The sequence below is a fragment of the Xyrauchen texanus genome, chromosome 1 (assembly GCF_025860055.1).
Source record: "Xyrauchen texanus isolate HMW12.3.18 chromosome 1, RBS_HiC_50CHRs, whole genome shotgun sequence".
Taxonomy (NCBI): domain Eukaryota; kingdom Metazoa; phylum Chordata; class Actinopteri; order Cypriniformes; family Catostomidae; genus Xyrauchen; species Xyrauchen texanus.
Window position 1 is genome coordinate 8235349 of NC_068276.1, and position 25717 is coordinate 8261065.

Here is a 25717-nt window from a genome sequence, read left to right on the forward strand (position 1 = left end):
AGTCCTGTGGGCGAAACTGCCTTGTTGATTCAAGAGGTCAGAGGAGAATGGGCCGACTGATTCAAGCTGATAGAAGAGCAACTTTGCGTGAAATAACCACTCGTTACAACCGAGGTATGCAGCAAAGCATTTGTGAAGCCACAACACGCACAACCTTGAGGCGGATGGGCTACAACAGCAGAAGACCCCACCGGGTACCACTCATCTCCACTACAAATAGGAAAAAGAGGCTACAATTTGCAAGAGCTCACCAAAATTGGACAGTTGAAGACTGGATAAATGTTGCCTGGTCTGATGAGTCTCGATTTCGGTTGAGACATTCACATGGTAGAGTCAGAACACATGGCGTAAACAGAATGAGAACATGGATCCATCATGCCTTGTTACCACTGTGCAGGCTGGTGGTGGTGGTGGTGTAATGGTGTGGGGGATGTTTTCTTGGCACACTTTAGGCCCCTTAGTGCCAATTGGGCATAGTTTAAATGCCACGGCCTACCTGAGCATTGTTTCTGACCATGTCCATCCCTTTATGGCCACCATGTACCCATCCTCTGATGGCTACTTCCAGCAGGATAATGCACCATGTCACAAAGCTAGAATCATTTCAAATTGGTTTCTTGAACATGACAATGAGTTCACTGTACTAAAATGGCCCCCACAGTCACCAGATCTCAATCCAATAGAGCATCTTTGGGATGTGGTGGAACAGGAGCTTCGTGCCCTGGATGTGCATCCCACAAATCTCCATCAACTGCAAGATGCTATCCTATCAATATGGGCCAACATTTCTAAAGAATGCTTTCAGCACCTTGTTGAATCAATGCCACGTAGAATTAAGGCAGTTCTGAAGGCGAAAGGGGGTCAAACACAGTATTAGTATGGTGTTCCTAATAATCCTTTAGGTGAGTGTATAATAATGTAACATTTCACATGCAGTGCTGTCGATCTCACCTGAGGAGCTCTGTCGTCGTGCTGCATCATGCTGGGTGGCTCGATGCCCATGTGTATGGGTGGAGGGCCGCCCATCATGTTCATGGCCTGCATCATGTTCATGCCTGGCGGCAGGGGCATGGAAGGCATTGGGGGCATGGGCGGCAGGCCTGGCATCTAAGAGTAACCCAGAAAAGAGCAGAAGCAAAGAAGCTGATTGGATAAGAATAAGGATGCACCGAAAACGCCAATAAAAGTCAGTTTTGCTTTTCAGCTGAAAAAAAAAAAAGGCCAGAAATCTTAGCAGGAAGAATTACTTTAACAGTCCTGCTAACAGGAAAAGGCAGATGATGTTGTAATAGCCAAGAATCCATTTACAAGTTAATTCGAGACCATTGTTAGCATAGCATTTTTCTACACAATATGGTGTTTATCAAATGTTTATATTTCATACTAGAACAATTTAGAAAACTGTATCATTTTAAAGTGTATTTAAAAATATTTTGAAATTTCATTCTCAGTTGTCTGCCAAGAATTAGTATTTCGGGGCATCATTTAGTAAGACAAGCCTGAGAAATTGGTAAACTCACAAAATAGTACACAAAGATGCAAATTCATGCCATTAATATTCTTATTATGCAATAACGTTTTTCTAAAATCAATAAGGCACTCAAGGCTGCTAGTGAAAATTATGATAATTCTTGATAGCAAATGTAAATTTCCATTTGTAAAAACTTTCATTTCTGATATGTGTACCGCATTGTACTCACAATCACCTGCAATTCATTCTTGTTCAACACGCAATTACAGATATCTATAATTACTTCCTAGTTAAAATTCCACACCAACTAGGTACTTACTAGTAACTTATTATTATTTAAATCAATAATTTGTTACTAGTGCAAATGTCAAATCCTGACACCAACAACTGAAGTACAACTGCCGGTAGTAAAAAATTCTATAATTTTTTTTTTTGTATCTGTCATTTTGGATTTCACTAGTGCCAATGTTAATTTTAGATAACTTTAATGAGATTGTAACTACTAAGAAAGCCTTTTACTATATCTTTAATACTTCTTCAATGTACTTGTATCTGAAATCATTTAAAAAAAAATATCTGAAATTAATATTCCCAAGTGAAAACCAAATAAAAGATATACAAATTTGCATTTTTACTATTTGTAATTCAATTGTTAATATAAGGAATGGACATTTGCACTAGAAAGCAAGCAATTACTGATTTCAAAATTCTTGTTTTTACTACAAGTAGTGCATTGCTAATATGTGAAATTGGAATTTCAAATAGTAATTAATTATCGATATCTGTAATTGCAATTGGAACAGAAGTGAAAGACAGATCAATGTGAAAATGTACTAGTGAAAATCCAGTTACAGATCAATGTTTTTGAACAGTTTCAATTGCATTTTTGATATCAATAATTACATTTTTTAGAGTGCAAAACAAACTAGCATTTGCACATTAGTAAGTCCACTGCTGCTGATATCAAGAACAACCATTTTATCTAGTGAAAATGTATTATAGATATCTGTAATTCATATCCCGCACACATGATTATAGGTCAATTCTTGCCATAATAAACACAATATTGAACAGAGATGCTGCAGTACCGTTGTCATGACCTTATCTCCTCCTGACATGTTTGGCTTAGTCAAGATCATCCCAGACTGTGGGCAAAATAAAATATAATGTCATACGTGGGTAAGAAATTAAAAATACAATTAGACTTTGCAGATAAACCCCAGAATCACTTACTTGAGCAAAAGCTTTCAATCTGTCTATGAGCTCCTCTCTGGGGCCTGAATGAACACAGAATATATATATATATATATATATATATATATATATATATATATATATATATATATATATATATATAAATAAAAAACACTATTTGAATATGTGCTACATTGTAACTACAATATCGACATTAATGCAGCAATCGAGTGTAATAAAAGTTCTTGCAGGGTCCCCAATCTTTTCAAGCCACAATTTTCCAAGACATTTTATGTGCCCAACAAGTGTAATATTTAAGCAAAAACACTTGTCCATTTAAATCGAGCTTTTATTTTTAGTAGTTTTGACAGATGATTTCATATTCAATAAAATCAGACACTTTTTTTTTTTAATTATCACACTATGACATATCACAATTTTAAATGTACATTCAAACATAATTTGTCATATTCCATGATTTCTACTTACTACATGTTGTAACTGCAGAATAAGCGAACTCCGATCGTTGAATTACTGAAAATGAATTCACATTCCGAGATGTTATGGCCAAATCACCACGGTACGAATCTAGTGTGAATTGTTTTCTCTTTTTTTTTTTTAAATAAGTGGTCCGACTATCATCATTATCTAAAGTTTAAACTAGCAGGGATGCAAACTCATGAGGGTCAAAAAAGTTGAGACAATCCATGGACATGTTTTCCGGGGTTATTTTTTTTTAAAGAATATGCTAAAAGCACCTGATTCATGTCTAGAAAATTATCTGCACAATTGTGCAGAATTAGCTGCAAATGTAAAGGGTATTTTGGTGTGGCTTGTTTCTGTTTCACAAATATATTCAGATTCAAGAATTGATCAGTCTAGTGACTCCTTTGGAGATGCCACTAGGTGGCAACATATGAAAGTCTAATGTGCTATGAGTTATTGAATCATTTCAAATGTTAAGGACCGAAATCTGCCAAGAGACTTTATAGTGTTTAAGTATTATAAGAACAAATAGATCTATAATTTCCACTCGGTCTGTGAACTGACGAGCATGACTTTTGTAGGGCTCACAGTTTAGGAGCGGGTTTGGTTATTAGCAATAATTAATAACTAATTAATAGTCACAATGGAGGCCCACCATCTTTGAAAGCCCCTGCCCTAGTGAGTAAGCGCCCTTAAAGCCAATTTATACTTCTGCGTCAAATTTACGGCATAGGCTACACATAGCTATGGTGGTTACGGCATAGCCTACGCCATAGCCTGATGCGCACCTCCTCAAAAATGTTACCGTGTGTCGCGTTGACACAGACTACAACAGCTGTGATTGGTCCACTTTAACCAGAGACAACCCCAAGGATGATAACAAGGATGTCTGAGGTAGCGTCGCATTTTATCCAAGATTATTTCCAAATATATATCACATTGTATTTAGACTCAGGACCATTAAAGCAATTGTCTCAATCAGGAGCATCTGATGTGTTTTTTTGTGTTTAATAATAATAATACGTTTATTTTATATAGTGTCTTTCTTGAACCTAAGGTCACTTTACATGAAAGCAAATACATGAAACAGCAAATGGATAGATAACACAAACACTATAAAAAAGAAAAAAAAAAATCCCAAACAAGCAGCCAAGAGATAACACTGAGTGAAGTAATTTGTTTTAGATGTGATTTAAATGAGGAGAAAGTAGTGAGTTCCCGAATGGGGTTGTGGAAGAGCATTCCAATGTCGAGGAGCAACAGTCATATATGACCTACCTCCCATTGGAGACAACCTGAACTTCGGGATAACAGGAAATTTGCACCAAAAGACCGTAGCGTGCGAGTGGGAATAGAAGGGCAAAGCAACTCAATAATGTACTGAGGAGCAAGTGTGTGAAGTGCCTTGAAAGTTATCAACAATATCTTGTATCGAATGCGATAGGTAATTGGTAGCCAATGGAGCTGTTGCAGAATGGGAGTGATGTGTGCAGACTTTTAACTGGAAGTAACAACTGTAGCTGCAGAATTGTTGGTGAATTGCTGGTGTATTGTAGGTGAAGATGTATTTCATGAAGTTAGTGAAGTTTAGAAAAGTTAATGAAGAGATAAGTTTACTCCACGTTGTAGTAAGTGTTATGGAGCTGTGAATTTATGAGCATGCCATGCAAGAAAACAGGAAGTGTGCACAATAAACATTGAAAACTGTAGTTCAATATCTTTTCTGGATACTCGAAAATTATACGATAGAAATTTGCTAAAATAAATTCTGAGATGTTCAACATCTCTTCATAAATTTCAACCATTTTACAATATTTAATATAGATTTGTACTCTCAAAGACATCATTTGTGAGGCAAACGTGTGTTGGAGCCGAGTTTATGCTGACGCATCACTTCATAGACTTCAATGTATTCAGCAGCACTGACACAATTCATGTAACATCCCCTAAACGTGTAGAAGCATCAGTCACTTTTACACATTAACAGCCCTTCCGCCATTTTCTCTCCATGATGAACAAGGTAGACTCAAATAACGATGCTGAAGTAAATGAACAACATGCCCCTCTCATTCATTCTGTCAGTACAAGTACCAGGTCATTCAGTTTGTTTACGAATGCCGCTTTTGCATGCGCCTCTGAAGCCAAGCACGCGATTGGTCGTAGCTGTAACCATTCAAGAGATATGCCTCGGTTGGTCCACGATTGCCAAGCACATGATTGGCTGCTGCTGTAATCAATCATGAGGGTGTAAGCGCCCGTTCACAATGCGCAGCCGCCAGCTGCAGAAACGAGTCCGATCGTTACCATGTCTTTGTGCTTGTAACGGAAACCTTGCTAATAACACAGTCAAATGTTATGTTAATATTTTCCAGGACAAATCATTAAAATTCCCCATTTAAAATATATAAATGCAAAAGAACACAACAACTCAAGAAGTTTGGTGCACTAACCAGAGGAAATAACAGGCTAACCTGCTAATGTTAGCTATCAAGATAAAGATTGACTAAAACATCCGCAAATGTCTTCTTATTAAACATATATAACTCACCCATATTAGGAGCTCCAAACTCCACCAGTTTAGCCTGTAACTCGCCGTGGCTCCATGAATTTAATCCGGCGTTTGATTCAGAGCCCGGCGGCCCGACGGTCGCCATGATGAACCTCTGCAGGCACAAACACGATCACTTCACACAGAGGAATGACGGGAAGAACTGCAAAGAACTGCATCATGGTCATTGTAGTTCATAAGTGGGCTTGACGAACACAAACGTCCCCAGAGCGTTTTTTAAAAGTAACATTTCACCCCAAAATAAAATGTATCTCATCTTTTACTCACCCTCATGTCATCTCAGAAGTGTATGACTTTCTTTCTTCTGTAGAACACAAACGAAGATTTTAGAAGAATATCCCAGCTCTGTAGGTCCATACAATGCAAGTGAATGGTGGCCAGAAATTTAACGGTCCAAAAAGCACATAAAGGCAGCATAAAAGTAATCCATACGACTCTAGCGGTTAAATCTATGTCTTCAGAAGTGATATGATCAGTGCTTGACATTAACGTCCACCCACTCGCCAAATGAGGGTAGAAATCATCAGTTTTGGGTAACTCCGTCCCTCTTACTAGCCACTTAAGAGCCAAAGAAAATGTAATTGTATTTATCTCACGTTCAACGCTTTATAAGCAGTAAATATATGCCTCTCATAACTTACACGCACATATGAATGAAGCGTACATTCTCATGCACTGCCGCAGCGCACATCCGTGTGCTCCAGAGATAAGATCGGCAGAGTAAAATTTGCGTGATTTAGTCAGGCTTCACGTGATATCGCGGTGGCCACAAAACATATGTTACCCATTTGAATTCTACAGAGAACCTTCTCATATAAAGCTTTATATGGAGGAAGTCAAACCTCTCAAACTGCTAGACAGCCCTGATATTAAACAGCACTGATGAGATTGAGACAACAGTGTGCCATGCATCAACATTGATTACAAGTTTTTTTACAATACGTCATCATCCAAACTAAAAATGATAGGTGAGGATGAGAAACAGATCAATACTTAAGTCCTTTGTAACTATAAATCCACTTTCAAACATCCTATGTATGTTCACGAGTGTTCTTCTTCTGTTTTATTTTTTTGTGCATGTTCCCACCTACTGGGCTATTGTGCATATATGATTTATTTATTCTTTTCCTTTGCCTTATCCCTCCATTTTTTTCTCCTCCATGCCCAGTAGACCTGTGGCAATGAAGAATGCGAATCGCTAAAACACTGAAGAACTCGGTCCTCTCGTGAATATGCCTTGAAAGGCTGTCAAAGTGGAGATTTAGAGTATACAATTACTCTATAAAAATATTGATTTGTTTCTCATTCACACCTATCATATCAATTCTGAAGACATGGATTTGTCCAATGTCATATATAGATAACTTTATGCTGCCTTTATGTGCTTTTTGGAGCTTCAAATTTCTAGTCAACATTCACCTGCATTTAATGGACCAACAGATCTGAGATATTCTTGAAAAACTCTTTGTTTATGTTCAGCAGAAAAAGTTCAGCAGAGAAAGTCATTCACATCTGGGATGGGATGGTGAGTAAATCATGAGGCAATTTTCATTTTTGGCTGAGCTGTCCCTTTTATGGTTAATTTTGGGAACTCTCAAGGAACGTTCTTAGTGGGTTTAATTTTTTTTTAACTATAAACAACACATTCCGTTTTGCAATGAGGTTTTTATGTGAACCTAATTAGACTTACTTTGAAACATTTCTAATGGTTAGGATTTTTATTACCATAAAATAATAGCTATACCCAAAACATTGTTTTGATGTTTTTGTGTGTGTGTGTGTGTGTGTGTGTGAAACCCTAACATGAACTATTCTGTTTTTGGTGGATAATGACTATAACATTAGAGCCTAATACTATTATTTAATAAAATACTGGCTTACAATGCATGCAATTTAAATAGCATGTTTTATACTATTAACGTATGTAATTGAACACTCGGCCAAGCATTACATAGTTGTTGAATATTTCACAGGAATGCGTTTGCCATGTAGTGACGCAGGGTGGCAGACTTTCAAGGATAATGATCCCTTTCCTATGGCGTTTAATGTTGGACAAAACAGCGCAAGCGCAAAAACACAGCGCGCAAGTGAATTACAACAGTGTGAGCACCATGACACTCCCAAACTCAATTAAAAAAAAAAATTAAATCTCAAACTCGAGCACAAAAAAAAAAAAAAAAATTGATTGTACACACAAATTAACAAGTCACGAGCAGAAATAACAAAAAAGATCTGAACACACGTGCGAGTTATTTTCTACAAGCGCAGCTGAAATCTTTGCACACACAAGTCAGTTTTGACACTCAGGGGCGGGGCCAAATCCATTCTGTTAAAAAATGCTATTGGCTGCTGACCAAATCCTGTATTGATTGGCTGCATCTCTTCGAATCTCGTGATTGGCTGTTGTTGGACGAGGACAGACCTAAAGCGGGAACTTTTGTTTGTTTGTTTATTGACAAGAAAAAAACATACAAATCTCTCGTAGGGGAGAAATTAAGAAATATACCTAAATAGGAACAATACAATTATTGTCAGCTTAAATGAAAGAAAAGCATCCCCTACACAATTTTTAGCAAAAGGCTAAAGAAAAAATAAAAGCATCCTTTAGACGTAGCATACAAGTGGATATTTATCAAAACAATTGTCTGGATATATTACTAACCATCTTTCTTGCAATTTGACTAGACTTTACTTTTTTCAGTGAGGAAAAATAAAATTTTTAATTCATAAACATGAAAAGAAGGCTTTGAATATCTCCACTTACTATAATGAATATGATATTTACACATGAGAACAATCATATTAACCAAATCAGATAGGGATGAATCTACATTATCCATATAAAAGAGAATGTGTGATAAGTTAAACATCAGGATGTCATCAATCTTAAATGACAGCCAATTATGTCAATCAGACCAGAAGCTTTTGCCCTTAGGACATAAAAAGAACAAGTGTTCCAGAGTCTCATCAACTGCCTCACAAAATACACAGGGATCTACTTCAAATTTAAACCTCTTTCTAAGAGAGTCAGCAACTGGATATATTTTATAAATTATTTTAAAGTGAGTCTCTTTGACTTTAGGGGAAATGGGCCATTTGATGAATTTTAAATGTGGTTTATCTATGGACAAGGCATTCATATTTGGAACTTGTACACACAATCCTCTATAATAATCCAAAAACATTCTAGATTTATAAAAATCATTAATACATGTAAATTACATTCATTAATTACTAGATTTGGTAAGGTTGGTGAAAGTCTTATTCTCACATACATCAATGTGTTTTGGATTAACTGTTATAATGGTAACAGTATTGCTTTACACATCGTATTATATTCTCTATAAGTGTGGTTAAGATTATACTTGAGCAAAAAGCAATATGTTCCAAGAAGTTACTATTATCATCTAATATATCATTCCAAAACTCAATACCCTTCTCATACCAATCACTTTTAAAATTATGATTTCCTATTAATTGTAATGACCCTGTTATTCCATAGGGTGGATCCATGGGTAGAAAAATTGTGGGTAAATATAATTTTACAGTATTGGAGAAGTTGTTTGATAATTTAATAGGAATATAGTTACCTCAAAATCACATTTTAAAATAAATTCAAGCCCACCTATTTTATTAAATAGAGATATAGATATGTATATATATGTGTGTGTGTGTGTGTGTGTGTGTGTGTGTGTGTGTGTGTGTGAGTTTTCTGTCTTTGATAATAACTGAAAATAGGTGGAAAAACAGAATGCAGCAAGGCGTTTAGTGAACCTGTTGAGATTAAGTTAATGTTGAAGGGAACGTTAGTTTTTCACAAAAATGGTAAGTGTAGATAGCTAGATGTCAGATAGTTCCCAGCTTGTTTGTGTGGTACTGCAAGGGCCATCCACTGCTCATCAGCCTCTACATGAATTCATTATGTAGATGAAATGCAGGCTCAGAGAGGAAGCCAGTCAGGTAGGACCCTTGAGGCTGGGAAAGCACAGCAGGTGCAGCAGAATATGGCCAGGTTAGGAAATCAAATGTACATTAAGATTCTTATTACATGGCTCTCTGAAATGTTTGATTCTGATTTATCAGTCGCAACATTATATGACCAACAATGATCGTCGTCAGTAGCAAGGCTTTATAATGACCTCTCATATATATATATATATATATATATATATATGTATGTGTGTGTGTGTGTGTGTGTGTGTGTGTGTGTGTGTGTGTGTGTGTGTGTGTGTGTGTGTGTGTGTGTGTACACGCACACGCACACACACACACACACACACACACACACACACATACATATATAGCTGGCTCGTTTGTTCAGATCTGCGCGCGTGTGTGAGACCTATCATGACTCTCGGTTTTGTTATTTCTGCTCGCGAGTGGTTAATTTGTGTGCACAATCATATTTTTTGTGCTCGAGTTTGGGATTTGCAAGTTCTGCAGGTTTACATTTTACGTGCAAGCTGTGTCATGGTGCTCACACTTGTAATTCACTTGCGCGCTGTGTTTATGCGCTTGCGCTGTTTTGTCCAACATTTAACGCTATACCTTTCCAGTGTAATCTAGATAAACATGACATTAAATTGGTTAAGCGGGAAATAAAAGCTACTGAAAGTACATAAAAAAAAAGCATTCCAAGTATTAAAGGGTTGTGCTATATTGCAAAGCGAGGCGAAAATAATAGAGCGTTCCTGTCAAAACAAACCTTCAAGCGCGCGTGTCTCGTCTTTCCCATAAAATGTATTTTGACTGGACAAGTCGGCGCTGACGTAAATAACTCCACCCACTATCACTTCGTTAGCTGTGTAGTTGCTGTGTTCGAGCGGCTGTCAGTCACACAGTGCGCACTGCACAAACTTTCTGCTGCGGGCTGAGGGAAATCAGTGATATTTTCTTAATTTCTACACGGGCTCCACGTGTTTAAAAAATCAAGCAGTCATAACCTCTGCATAATCATTTGATAAAACTAGGAAGTGACTATAAATAAAGACACGAGGTAAGTCTGAACGCAACAATTCAAATGCTTTGACACTTTTCTCCTGTGTGAACCATGTATATTTTTATATGCAATATTTTTGCCACAACTGTTTTCCTTTCTCTATAATAACATTTGGATTGTTTAAAACAGAATTCATGCAAGTCTTTTAAAGATTTTAAATTAAACTTGCTGTTGTGATTAGGGTGAGTTTCTTAAATTACTGCTCTTATGGCTAATACTAGTGTCCTAAACACAGGAAGTGATAAAATCATGTTATTATGTAATTGGGAAAAAGTTTATAGGGAAAGTGTTACTGGGGTATTATATAACACTTGGCGAAGACTTTGATCTCCTAGGAGGGAAAGTTCCTGCCATTAGTAGAGCCCTATGAAAATCTGTTTAATGTTTTTTTGTTTTGTTTTAGTTTTTTCAAATTCAGTTGTATTTTCTCTGAATTTGGTGTTTGAAGTTAAATTCGTTTTTATCGTAAGAAAAAAAAATCATAGAAAAAACGGAACAATTACAACATATCATGACATTTTTATCAAATGAAGTGCTTTTATACAGATCCTCACAGCCAGGCACGGATTTAGAAAGCAGAGGCCCCTGGGCACAAAATCTTGGAGGCCCCCCTCCCAGAAATTTTCAGAAATATGCTTGTGGAGACAGAGAAGTCTGATAGCTCACCCTTTTTATTTTACAAAAGCATAAGATTTTGTTGTTATTGTGAGTGTACACAAATAAAAGTAGACCCTTTATAGTCTCTAATGATGTCTTACACTTGTCTGTATATTTGCGCGAATTTTATGTTGTTTCCGCTGTAATGACGAAAAAATCCAGCAGGAGGCGCTGGTGCGTCCGTCGGCCCCAGAGGGTTAATCAGCGGAAGGTTCTAAAAATATTAAAAACAACAAAGCAGTGAACTGATGGGAAAATACTAAATATATAGGCTACTTTTAAAATATTATGTGAAATATTACGTGAAAGTAGGCCTACCCTGAACTAGAGAATGACTCCCACATATTATGCATTGATAAGCCTAGACCGCATATCTGGTCATAAAAATTAACAGTCAACATTAATACAACGACGTTACATGATTTAAAAAGCAGCTTATCATAATGCGGGTGCTGGACTCTAGCTAAATCAGAAAAAATATTTATTTAGGTGGGTCGGTGCACTCAGATTCGGAAGGCTTCGGCGCCGATCCGGGTATCTATAATAATCAGGGTTTTTAATAAGGGGGAAAGGTAATATAGATAGACCTACATTTTGAGGCTGTCAAACTGGTAATGTACGTGAACCTACCGCCGGGTCTCTGCCGCCTTCAGCGGCTTCCGAAGCGCCTGCTTCGGTTTCGGTCTCAAGCGGAGTCGGAGACTGTGGTGGTGGGGGGCACTTGAACAGGTGTCTGTCACTCCAGCCGGGATGTGGTTCTCTATCTTGTCGTGCTGGTGCTGATGCTGATGCTCAGGTTCATCTGAAATAGCAAGGCTGGATGTTGTGCTAAACTCCTCTTCACTAGCGTCACCGCAGGCGCCGCCAGGCTCTTTATTTGCGTCGAGCCGACTTTTGAAAAAAGTGGAGATTTTTGGAATATTTATCCTAATTAAATCCTCTTTGCTAGCCTTCTCCCTTTTAGCTATCCGTTTTGTGGCCCTCAATTCTCTTTTTATAATTTTTGTATTTTGTATTTTTGTGTATGTATGCGCTAAGTCTAGGCACAAGTTGGTTTGGTGAAATTGCACGCGTAAAGCACTCACGAGCTGGGACAAGTACAACTTAGGCCTTGTCCATAATAATACGTTTTCGTTTGGCCATCCGTCCACACTGAGATGACGTTTCTCTCTGCGAAAACTGAGCTTTTTGAAAACACACTCCAAAGTGGATAAATTTGAAAATGCCATTTTCGTATTGTAGTGTGGACTGTGAAAACGGATATATCTGGAAATGATGATTTTTTTTGTTGTCATCTGACACAGTCATTTCATCTATCCAACCAAATATAACGGCCCGTGTAATAGCGGCGCTGTTGTACATGATACTCACTTTGATAGCATTGTTAAAAAATAAATGTTACTTTGTACAACCATCACATTGTGTTCCTTCAAAGGCAAAGGGAAGTTTACTCTGCATTGGTGTCCGGCGACGGAACATGAGGACAATTGCGTTTCAGACCGTACATGCAATGGGGATTTTCCGCATGTGCATTAACATGATTTAAGCATTTTCATCAGTGTGGACGAGCAACTTTTGGAAAACGCTTGAAAACGCTAGTGTGGACGGAGAGCGTTTTGAAACGAAAACACAGTTTTCAAATATATCCGGATTAATGTAGACGTAGCCTTAATTCAGAGGTTCCTCTCCGGTTATTGCAGCATTTGCCTCATATTATGTAGTCCATATATAGGTAGTGTAAATGGACTCTATGCAATGAATTAGAAGTTATCTTGTGCATTAATGGTGTCCTAGTTGAATGTCAGGCCTGTTTCTATGATGGTAACATGCTCCTTTTACAAGTGTGGAAAATGTGGTTCTCATCATGATTTGGATTTACAGTACATTAAATCATAGAGAATTTAAGTATTATTAATAATGTTCATCTACTGTCACACAAATCATGGTTAATATTAACAGTGAATGTATCGGAACACACTTTAAATTTAATAAATTATAGAAATACAAAAAAATTAACCAACATTTTTAATAAATTCAAATTACACTTCCAATGAAACAAAAATAGAATAAAAATTATGAAATTGTAAAAATAATCTTATAACAAATCCAAACATTTTACTCTCTCCAATGCCTCTTTTTCAGTGACTTAAACATCACTCTATGACAACAGGTGGAAAAATACCAATAAAAATGAGATCATATGTTCAATTGTAAATATAAACATAATTATAATAACTGAAAAGTAGAATATCAGAATAAGATGAAATGTAGATTTTTGTAGAAATTGTTTCATAAAGCAGCTACAACTGTGATTGTTAGTGAAATAATTTGATGTTCCAATATTTTTTTAGAGTTTGGAAAAAAGTTTATTACCACCTGCTAGTGGAGTCTACAAACAGCAAAGGTAGGAACTGAATTTAGATTTGCGATCAAATCAGACGTAGTTCTTAAACGTCTTAGTGCAATGTCCTATTTCTCAGGAAAATAGTAAATTGCACTTTGCACCACTTCATTAACATACAATACACCTACAGTTAGCACGCATACACCCACAGATAGCGCCAACACTTCCACCCATGGCCACTTGTGCTTTGGGCTGACACGAAATTGCACTTACAATAAGACACAGCACATGGTCGTTGCGTGTAGTGCTGCACTTTATGCGCTCATGAAAATAGAGCCCATAGTCTTCAAGGTTAATGCACACTTTTCTGTCTGTCATCTATTCCAAAAAGAGTGTGCTTTTTTTGTTGCTTCCTTCAATTAAGTACATAGAAGACAAATTTACATTAATTGCATAAAAGACAGTTATATATCCCATGTGAATACACCCTAGCAGCTATCCCTCCCGTTATTTCCTGTGCAACTAGCAGTGAACAATAAAAATAAATCACACATCAAAATAACCCAATTAGCTATTTTGTCTACCCACTTCTTCATTAGAACTTTTTTTTGTGATTATGCAGATAATTAAAAATAAATACCTATTTATAATATTGAGTATAGTCTGGGATGTGTTTATCCAAAACATTTGCACCAAGCATAATTCCTTCCTCCTTTTGATATTTATTACATAAAACATTATCTTATCTTGCCATCTTCAACAATTTAGCTGGTGTACAGGCTATGTTATAGACACAGAATCTAGTAAGCAGAAATACTAAATTTACCTTGATATGTTTCTTAAAATTAGAGGCAGGATTAATGCTGATATCTGGCTTGAGCAAGTTAATCTCACATGACACAAGCAATTGGCCTTTTTCATTGCAAAAAACCCTTTCAGGTGCGGCTGTGATGTTCAAGTGTTGAACTGCTGTTTGAGGCAGACACATCCACAAAAGTTGGCACCGATCTATAGCTGCTATTCAAGTTTTTTACGTGTGATTTGGTTTGACGGGAGTCACGAAGTAGCGTACACAGAGGCCGGGAAAATAACACATTAAAAGTACAGTTACAGCACTTAAAAAGTAAAAGTAAAAGTATAAAATGTTTATGCTACTTAAAGTACAATTCCTGTGGAAAAACTACTTCATTACAGTAAAATGAGTATTTGTAATTCATTACTTTACACTCCTGGTTAACTGTAACATAATTTTTCATTACAACTGTGGAAGATGTAGCCAAGAAAACATAACGGTTACTGATGTAATCTCCATTGATGATGGAAGGAACGAGATGTTGTGTCGAAGTAGTGACACTAGGGGTCTCTCTGGAGAGCCTCGGTTACCTCTTATCTTTGAGAAAAGGCCAATGAGAATTGGCAAACAGAATTTGCATGCCCCTCCTCCGGACATACGGGTATAAAAGGAGGGAAGCGTGCATCTGTTCAGACAGGTTTTGAGCTGAGGAGCCGAGAGTAAGTTCCTGGCCATTTCAGCGGCTTAGAACAGTGTTGTGGAAAGACGGACACAACATCTCTTTCCCTCCATCAGGGAATGGAGGTTACGACAGTAACCGAGACGTTCCCCTTCTTTCACTCAATTGATGTTGTGTCGATGTAATGACACTAGGGGTCCCTATCTAAAAACGCCACAATACTGAAACGTGTTACGTGGACTGCTGATGCAGGTGCAAGCAAGCTGATGCATGCGAAAATAGCAGGTGCATCAGACTGCAAGTAAATTTCCCCTAGGCCCCAAAATATGTTATATAGTTCCCCACATCCCTGAGGGAGCGAAGCGACGTAACTAGCATGGGAGCAGGCTGCGCCAGCTGCAGCCTTTTCTCTCTCTATGTTTTCTCTCCATAGAGTGTTAGATGCGGCTGGGGCCATCTAACTCTATAACACGCATTGGGGAAGGCGTTCTTTTCCAATCCTGTTCTTTCAAGGGGAAAAGACCCCGCGGAGACCACATCCTGCCCAACAGGGGAGGTTAACATGTGGCAAATACATCAGATGGGCTTACCAGCCACAAATGGAAATGGCGCAATGGTAGGTCCTGCCTCAACAGGGAGGAGCTCTACAAACACAGTGACTGGGGGGCAGAGGGAACACTACCCAAGAGAGATGTGGGTCCACCGACAGGTTGAGGCCGTCTTCAAGGAGAGGGCCTTTAGTTTGACTAATTATAGCAGCTCAAACAGGGCTCTTTGAAGGCCCGAGAGGACAACGGAGAGATCCCATGAGGGGAACAGGCATGGCCTAGGAGGGTCCTTAGAAACTCTAAGGAACCTGATGGTCAGTTGCTCCTTATTGGCCCACTTGGACTTGGTTCTCGGATCTCACGCTCCTCGTGACAGCACCTCCCTAGCAAATTCCCCTGAGGAAGGACCTTCTTTCTCAGGGACAGGGCACCCTCTGGCACCCGCGCCCAGACCTCTGTAACCTCTATGTCTGGCCCCTGGATGGGACGCAGAAGATCTGAGTGACCTACCACTTGCAGTCGTAGACACGATCAACCAAGCCAGAGCTCCCACCACCAGGCAACGAACTGGTGTTCTTCCCGAGCCGAAGACCCGCAGAGATGCGCAGTTCGGTCAGTGCTCTCATTCCTGCAAGAGAGGCTGGAGGTGTATCGCAGCCCACCACGACGCAGTGGACAGCAAGTCCTTGGGTAAGCACGACTTGATTATCTGGGGACCGTATTCCTAAGAGATGCCCGGAGACTGAATCCTCCCCGGCCAAGCCTGTTCCCCTCCTTGGATCTCTCAGTGGTCCTTTTGGGCCTTCAGATACCCCCTTTCGAGGCGCTTGACTCAAGTCTCTCTCCTTGAAGACTTCCCTGTTGATCGCACTAGCTTCCATCAAGAGGGTTGGGGACCTGCAAGCGTTCTCTGTCAGGGACACCTGCCTGGAGTTCGGTCTGGCAAATACTCAAGTTATCCTAAGACCACGCAAGGCTATGTGCCCAAGGTTCCTACGACACCCTTCAGGGAGGAGGCAGACCCAACCTTTTCGTTGCTGTCTCCGGTACATGCTTTGCATATCTATTTGGACTGCACGCAGAGCTTTAGATGTTCTGAGCAGCTCTTTGTCTGCTTTTGCGGACGGCGGAAAGGGAATACCGTCTCCAAACAGAGGTTAGCTCACTGGATTGTTGACACCTTCTCTCTGGCTTACCAGACCCAGGCCGTGCCCGCCCCCTTGCGGGTTCAAGCACACTTGACGAGAAGTGTGGCATCCTCATGGGCACTGGCCAACGGCACCTCCGTAGCAGATATCTGCAGAGCAGCGGGCTGGGCAACACCCAAAACATTTGAGAGATTTTACAATCTCAGGGTTGAGCCGGTCTCGTCCCGTGTTTTGTCAGGTCCGAGCCTGTAGAACTCGGTAATGCAGAACAGCCGACCGAGTGTTCTGCTTGCACCTAGCGCCCTTCACCTAGTTGATGCAGTGCGCTTTCTCTCCCAGGCTAGCCACTAAGCGTCGCTTCCTGGATGTTCTTCCTCCATAGCCTTCTGCCCTGCGAATTCAGTGGAGCAATTTGCGACCAGACCCACTACGAGCCACAAGTGTTCTGTCCTGGGGTAGGGCTCCACAGGCTTAATTCCCTCTTCAGGCAACTCCCTGTGATGTATTTTCCGCAGTACTGTCGGCGGACCTGTGTCTCGCTTGGGCAGTCCCACTGCCCCAGGTTGCTGTGTTTGTAGAGCTCCTCCCTCATTAGGTAGGACCTCCCACATGTGGCCTGACATCCACATGGTGTATTAGCCAAATATCACCTCCCCCTAGTCTGGGTTGGATATGGCCTCCGCAGGGTCTTTTCCCAATGAAAGAATAGGATCGGGAAAGATTTCATAGCGTTAAGATATTTCCAGCCACTTCATACTCTATGCGAGAGGCATAGAGAGAGAAAAGGCCGTGGCTGCCGGGCTTGCTCCCATGCTGGTCATGTAACACCTGTTCCTCCCTCAGGGGTGCTGGGAACCTATGGTCTGTATATGACACATTTTCTGGGGGTGTTGGAGAGCTTTATGTGTGGCAGACACAGCTGCTTCTTGCATGCAACAGCCTGCTTGCACCTGTGCCGGCAGTTCCCGTAACATGGGATAGTGCATGGCGCTTTGAATGGGACCTCTTGTGTCACTTCATTCGACACAACGTCGAGTGAGTGACAGAAGGGGAATGTCACGGTTACTGTTGTAACCTCCGTTCCCAGAGGGAGGGAACGAGACGTTGTTCCCCTTCTGCCACGACACTAGACTGACCACTGTAAGTGGTCGTACCTTATTCTCGGCTCCTCAGTGCAAAAACCTGACTGACAGTCACATGCCCGTTTCCCTTCATACCCGTATGTCCAGGGGCGGTACATACAAATTCTGTCTGCCAATTTCCCATCTGCCTTTTCTCAAGTTCAGAGGTATGCGAGGCTCCCAAGGAAGACCACTGTTGTCACTTCATTCGACACAACGTCTCATTCCCTCCCTCAGGGAACAGAGGTTACAACAGTAACCGTGACGTCCCCTTTGACTTCCACTTGTCATGACTCTGATGATGTTTTTGGAGGGTTTAAAGGCAGGAATGTGAAGCTTATAATTTTATAAACGCATTTACAATAATTCTCTGTTAGAACCTGTGTATTATTTGACCTGTAAAGTTTAAATTGTCATTTTAGGGTTTGTTGACATTACATAATCTTGGTTGTAAAATTGGCTATAACTTTATTCATAAAAGGCTTACGAGTGATTTTATCACACTACAATCATGTTCACACATATCCTTTACGTCTTGTGGCTATACTTTTGAAACAGTGAGGGTTTTAATGTAAAAAAATTGGTTCCCACATTCACATCCAAGTGCCTCACTGTAACCCAGATTTTCCTTTTTTTTTTTAAAAAAAAAGGAGGAACGAGTTGAAATTAGTAATCACCATTAGCCACAAATGCTGACAATTGAGATTAACTTGTATTTGAACCTGGAACATTCCTTTAAACGTGCCTTGTAAAATGTAAAATGCCTGTACACTTGAGAGGTGGCAAGAAATACATTTTTGTAAATCTTTGTAAATAGAACCTTTTTGGCATAATGGGTACTTTGAAACTAAGTAAAGAACCTTAGGGTTCTATATAGATCCCCAAATAACTTTTTTTTTTCTAAGAGTGTGTAGTATGTAATTCTGAACTAAAACCAGTCTTCAGTACATTAAATGAACCTGCTTGGGTTTAAACCCATAAACTTTCTGTAGCCAGCTAGTAGCCAGATCATTTACCACTAGACAACCATCGAAATGGGTGCCTCATTGCTATCAGAACCTCTTTGGTTAACGGCCGATGGCCACTTCTGTTTCTTTGATGTCACTCATTTTATGACTCATTTCCTTGATTCGACTGTTTATTCTCTTTTCCAGGACTATTGGACAGTTTCTATTGTCAGGTAACTTATTATTAAGTGACACCCAACATCATCTTCCCCATTCATTAAAAATTAAAACGTTCATTCAACTCCCTGGGTTGTGATTGGCTCAGCCTTCCCCTTCCTCTGTTTTCACTGGCTGCTCACTAGAGTGGAATAACCAGTTAACTCTCTGGTGCCATTTGGATTAAAGTAGTTGAAAAATGGAGCCCATTTTTGCTACTGGAATTGCTGCAAAGCTTCGGAGTCAGTGGGACCGGGATGCAGGTTTGGGTCAGAACCACAATGCTGTGAAGTTTCTAGGACAAGATTATGGGTCACTGAGGGCCCAATGCCTCCAGACCAGAACCCTGTTCGAGGATTCTTTGTTTCCAGCCAGCGGCACTTCTCTGGGTTTCAACGAGCTGGGCCCACGTTCCTCCAAGACACAGGGTGTGCGATGGATAAGGCCAACGGTGAGCCAATAGGGTCATAAGGCTTGTTTGTCTTTTCTTTATTTCAGATTGGTCTTGTATTTGTTATATCTGTCTCAATTTTTCCACTTTGTTGTGCAATGTCTCCTGTCCTACTATTTAATGCTGTATGTTCAACCGTGACTGCTTCACATGCTTCCTGTATATTTCCTGTGTATAATAACTGTTCGCCATCACTGATTTCTCTATAATCCATCACTACTTCCTATGTATGTCATCCTGCTTTCTCTTTTCACCATTACTGCTTCCTACTTCCCCTATTCTCGTCTTCCTCTATACTCCATCACTGCTTCCTGCTAATAGATGACAGCTTCCTCTATACTGCATCACTGCTTAATACAGATGACTGCTTTATCTAGTTTCCTTGATTACTTCATATGTATATCATCCTGCTTACTCTCTACCAGAGGTGGAAAGTAACGAATTACAACTACTCTTGTTACAGTACTTGAGTAATATATTTCAAATATTTCAACTTTAATTTAATAATAGAACTTTTACTTTTACTTGAGTTGATTAAAAATTAAGTATTCAACTTCGCTAAAAAATTTCAAAGTACAAAAAAACATAATATTTTAGAATTTCTGAAGTTATAAGCGCAAAATCTGTTTATAAATTAAAATGTGCTGTGCCTTGCACGACAGAAGCCCACAGGGCACAGCAGTTCTCATAAACTGCCGGCGGTGTCCTCTCCTCTCTAGCTTCTCCAAGAATTTCTGCCCTGTCACTATATAAGGACTGTAATACTGTGATTTTCTACAAGGAGCCATTCATTCAGTCTGAGCATGTTTAACCACTGATCAAACTTCAGTTGTTTTTAAGGTAGGCAATGTTTTAACTGTATCAAACATTTTTAACACAATGTAGTTTGACATACACTACCATTCAAAATGTTTGAAACACTTGACTGAGACTTTTCACAGAATTTGTTTTTCCCACTGTCGGGTTCCTCACACCATCGCACGCACAGATGTACCCTATGCTTCTATTAATCCGCATCAGTACGGTATTGTACTCCCACGTTAAGTTCTATAACCATTTACCCCTCTTGTTCAAAATAAACTGTCCTAGCGGCTAACACTCTTGCTTGTGGTTTTGTACTGTACTTTCCTGCACTGTCTCACCCACTAGAGGCCAAAAGTGCGCAATGGATGGATGTTATATAAAGAAGGTATGAGAAATCACAAAACATAAGGTAAACAAATGCTACAATTAACTTAATAATATTATTTCAATATGTTAAATAACATAACGCTAATTAAGACTTTATTATTACAACTGTAATACAATAATACATATAGAGAACAACCACTTTTAATGTTTGAATTAATCATATTTCTCACTAAACACTGTTTGAAATGTTTATTTTTGCCTGAACAAGGGGAGGGAAACAAGAAAAAATTTGGCACCTACATGCCATAAAGGCGATCGTGCCAAAATTAACAAAAATATTTTAAAAAGAGAGGGAAAGGCCAACACGGAGTAAGGTCAAGTCAAGTCAAGTCAATTTTATTTATATAGCGCCTTTCACAACACACATCGTTTCAAAGAACCGCTTCGGGAACGGCTTGCATACCTGTCAACACTAGTTTTTCGCGGGAGTCTCCCGTTTTGTTATTTCTCCCAAAAAAACTCCCGTAATTTGTATGGCCCAAACCACGTTATATGAATAATCATATCAATATATTATTCCAAGGTGGTCCAGTTGCCAGATCTTGAATGAAACGCATCCTACTCACACAATCGACACATCATACACATTACAAATAATTTATGACCACAATCTGGCAACCTACAACCCATTTGCGCTGTTGATATCTGCGCAGGCAGTAGACGCGAGATGTTAAATCAAGCATCACTGGTAGAGAGGAGAAGACTCAGCTGGTGCTCCGGTGAAAAAAAACAAAATATACATGTACATTTAACAACAGCTGGATGGAAGAATTTTATTTCATATCCCGAAGCCACATCGACAATGCCCACGCCTTTTGCAATGTGTGTCACACTGATTTTAATATTGGACACGGTGGGAAAAATTATGTTAAATCACAACGGCACAATTTGTATGTATTTAGCCTGCCTCTGCCATCCAGCACCCCCCTTCCCCTCTCCCGGATTTGTGTACCCAAATGTTGACAGATAACAGGCTGCATGTGTTACATGACACGAGATTAAACAATTCGGGCAACGCGACGTCGGAAAATAACCACCTATCTCCTCTGTATCGAGGAAATGTATCTGATTTCTGAAGCCTCTGTCCTCAACTATGGAGAACGGCTGGTCATCCAGGGCCATGAATTCCATCATTTTCCTCGTAATTGCTTTGGTATTTTTGTTGCTCATACCAAGGAATGATAGGAGAGGCTGCTCACTTGTGACTGGCTCTGAGCTCTGGCTAGCTTAAGCCGCTTTCACTTTTTAGCTTCTTTTTTTAAAATGGGCATTTTCAGCTGGGTGATGGTGTTATAAATGTCTAATTAGGGTTGTTGATCTGAAAGTTATTGTGGTGGTAAACCCCACGGTTTACTTTGGCCTTACAATTATTACACATTTCGAACTTTATATATTCTTCACTCACACAGTGAAGATCTCCCACGCAAATGACATGTTTACATGCGGCTGTGACATTATTGCCTGCGCCGTTGGCAACAAAACAGACCGGCTTGGAATCGGTAAGACGTGAGGTTGACTGGCCGGTTACTGGTCCGGGCCGAGCATGCGGAAAATCGGCTAATTCCGGTCTCTGGCCGGTCGATCGGTGCATCTCTAAAATATTACTTATGTATAGTTAAAGTCACGGTTTAAAATTATTAAACTAAGTAAGTGTTAACGGTCAGTGTTTAAACATCGATTTTGTTTGAAATGTAAGATTAATGACCAATGTCTTTGAAGACCATCCTGGATTAACTGCAGAAGTTCACAAAGATGCAATTCTCTTTGTGTATTGGCTGATGAAGGCTTTTGTTGGCAATTTTTAGTCTATGCATTCCATTTCAAGATCGTAGTCCATCAATAGACTGAGGTGATGCAGGCAGAGATCAGGGATGTGAAACGCAGTTCAACCTGGCCGGTAATTTCGGTGAGGTTCGGTGTGGTCCGTCCTAAATCCAAGGTTCAGACAATGGCATATGAAGTATCCCATGTCTTATGGTTGGAGTTGGCATCAGTTCATCCTCTGAAGTCCATCATAATAGACTGAAGTGATGTTTGGCTGGCACCGGCTGCATTGAGTCATCATCATTCAGCGACACGTAGCAGTGGAGTCCAACACGAAGCAGGAATGGTGCTGGATCCAGCCGGTTCTGGTGACCTCAGGATAGGAGTCCCGAGGTTGAGACAGGGAAACAAATAAAATAATACAAAAAGAGTTATAAATCATGATCAATGTTTCTGGTTCTGGCACACCCAACTAAAGCAGCCTAATTGTGGGTTGGAGGATAAATTAGGTGTATGCCTGTCTAAATAGATGAGTCTTTAGTCTAGACTAAAACTGAGGGAGTGTGTATGCATCTCGAAATGTGTTAGGGAGACTATTCCATAGTTTAGGAGACAAATATGAAAAGGATCTACCTCCTTTTGTGGATTTTGATATTCTAGGAACTATTAACATGCCAGAATTTTGCGATCGTAATGAACGTGATGGAATATAGCATGGTAGAAGGTCACTTAAGTACTGTGGAGCTAGACCATTCAAAGCTTTGTACGTAGTTAACAGAATTTTAAAATGAATACGGAATTTAACAGGTAGCCAATGTAACGATGATAAAACGGGGCTAATATGATCATATTTCTTGGTCCTTGTTAGCACTCTGGCTGCTGCATTTTGAACCAATTGAAGTTTATTTATTAATCTTGCTGGACATCCTCCCAGTAATGCATTATAATAATCTAGTCTTGAGGTCATGAACTCATAAATTAGTTTTTCAGCATCAGCAACAGAGAGCATGTGCCTTAATTTAGCAATATTTCTTAGGTGGAAGAATGCTGTTCTACAAACATTGGTAATTTGATTTTCAAAGGACAGATTGATATCAAATATAATACCAAATTCTTTGCTGTTGAAGATGATGTAACAGTACATCCATCGAGAGTCAAATTATATTGTAGTGGCTTATTTTTAGAGTTTTTTGGTCCAATAATTAGTACCTCTGTTTTGTCAGAATTGAGTAGAAGTACATTTCTGGCCATCCAATCTTTATTTCATTGATACACTCTGCTAATTTCGAGAATTGTGAAATCTCATCAGGTTTTGAAGAAATATAAAGTTGTGTATCATCGGCATAGCAGTGGAAACTTATTCCACGATTCCTGATAATATCTCCCAGGGGAAGCATATACATGGAGAAAAGCAGAGGCCCTAAAACTGATCCCTGTGGCACTCCATATTTTACTTTTGTTTGGTTTGACAGTTCCTCATTTACATAGACAAAGTGGTAGCAGTCTGCTAAATGTGACCTAAACCATGCTAATGCAACTCCACAAATGCCAACATAATTCTCTAGCCTATTCAAGAGAATGTCATGATCTATCGTGTCGAATGCAGCACTAAGATCTAAAAGCACTAGAAGAGAAATGCAGCCGCGATCAGTTGATAAGAGCAAGTCATTTGTAACTCTGATAAGTGCAGTCTCTGTACTGTGATGAGGCCTAAATCCTGACTGAAATTCTTCGTATATACTATTTCTCTGTAGAAATGAACATATTTGGGAGGATACTACCTTTTCTAGTATTTTTGACATAAATGGGAGATTTGAAATCGGTCTATAATTAGCCAGTTCTCCAGGATCAAGCTGAGGCTTCTTAAAAAGCGGATGGATAACTGACATTTTAAAGTTTCTTGGGACATGTCCTAAGCATAGTGAGGAGTTAATAATATTAAGAAGAGGTTCTGAAATTAAATGAGATACCTCTTTTAAGAGCTTAGTTGGTATAGGATCTAACAAACATGTTGTGGATTTTGATGTTTCGATAAGTTTTGTTAGCTCTTCATGACCTATGACAGAGAAGAATTGAAGTTGCACGTGAGGACAATTATTAGACACTGTTTTCTGAGGTGCTATGACAGATGATTGTATAATTCTAATTTTATTCTGATTATTTCAAATGTATCTGTACAGTAACTACAAGATCTGATAAAAAATGTGCAAATTCACCAAGGAAAGCAGAACAAGGCCCAGGTGAGCTATACATTGTAGCATGGACAAAGGACGACAGAGATTTTTTATTTATATCTGTCACATTAAGCATTATTAGTTCAAAAGACTTACATTTATATCCTGTCCTCTGAGTAACACCAAAAACTTCACTGTAAATTGTAGCAAAACCTCCTCCTTGACCCTTCAGATGAGGCTCATGTTTATAACAATAACCTGGGGGAGTAGATTCATTTAAACTAATATATTCATCCGGTTTAAGCCAGGTTCCATTCAAACAGAGCGCATTCAATCTATGATCTGTAATCATTTCATTAACAATTAGTGCTTTGGTAGAAAGAGAGGCCAGACATACTTCACGCAAGTACGCAAATGTAGGCGAATGTATCGCCAACGCATAGCCAACACATGGTCCCGTTGTACATGCATTATGTGTGCACTTGCGTTGCTCTTGCGGTTAGAAACCTCGGACCACAAGGGGGCGAAAGAGTTTTTAGGCGCAACGAAACCAGATGTGGTGGAGTCAACATGTCGACAGTTGAGTGTGTGCTTTTGTATTTGCTGAAAAGACAAATTGCTGCTCTGCCATGACAGTTGTTGATTATAAAAAGAAAATCTGCTGTAGCGCCTCTTGCGGCAATGCTGAGAATACAGCGTGTACTTGCGTTAGGTGCTCTGACAAATTTCACAACACGACAATGTGTGAAATCGAGCTTGCGTAACAAGATGCGTCTGTGTTCATGTACTTACATAGAGTATGTTTGGGCCTTAAGTGTGTTACAGCTGTTACTGTGCGTTTGTGTGTTTGCAGGAGATTTGTTTGCATCCTAAGTTCATCGTGGATGGAGCAACTCGCACTGACATTTGTCAGGGAGCTCTGGGTGAGTCTGTCTTCATCGTGATCATGGTGGTAATATTAAAGG

The 25717-nt window shown here is 39.4% G+C and overlaps 2 protein-coding genes across 3 annotated transcripts in view; one reads left to right on the forward strand and one right to left on the reverse strand.

Moving 5' to 3' along the window:
• The window catches only part of LOC127659574 (splicing factor 3B subunit 2-like), a 53646-nt gene extending 41547 nt beyond the window's left edge, over nucleotides 1-12099 (reverse strand). Inside the window, exons 1-5 of one of the 2 annotated variants that reach the window (XM_052149495.1) lie at nucleotides 12007-12099; nucleotides 5700-5814; nucleotides 2705-2748; nucleotides 2560-2616; nucleotides 952-1107 (exon numbers count right to left, since the gene is read on the reverse strand). In XM_052149495.1, coding sequence (XP_052005455.1) covers nucleotides 952-1107; nucleotides 2560-2616; nucleotides 2705-2748; nucleotides 5700-5805 — 363 coding nt within the window. In that variant the 5' untranslated portion in view covers nucleotides 5806-5814; nucleotides 12007-12099. Of the gene's footprint in view, nucleotides 1-951; nucleotides 1108-2559; nucleotides 2617-2704; nucleotides 2749-5699; nucleotides 5818-12006 lie in introns of those variants that run through there. The other variant, XM_052149574.1, reaches the window with a different exon arrangement.
• LOC127659711 (calpain-1 catalytic subunit-like) overlaps nucleotides 10546-25717 on the forward strand; it is a 91067-nt gene continuing 75895 nt past the window's right edge. The window contains exons 1-3 of the mRNA XM_052149694.1: nucleotides 10546-10716; nucleotides 19164-19623; nucleotides 25606-25675. Of these exons, the coding sequence (XP_052005654.1) occupies nucleotides 19372-19623; nucleotides 25606-25675 (322 nt within the window). The 5' untranslated portion in view covers nucleotides 10546-10716; nucleotides 19164-19371. The remainder of the gene's footprint in view (nucleotides 10717-19163; nucleotides 19624-25605; nucleotides 25676-25717) is intronic.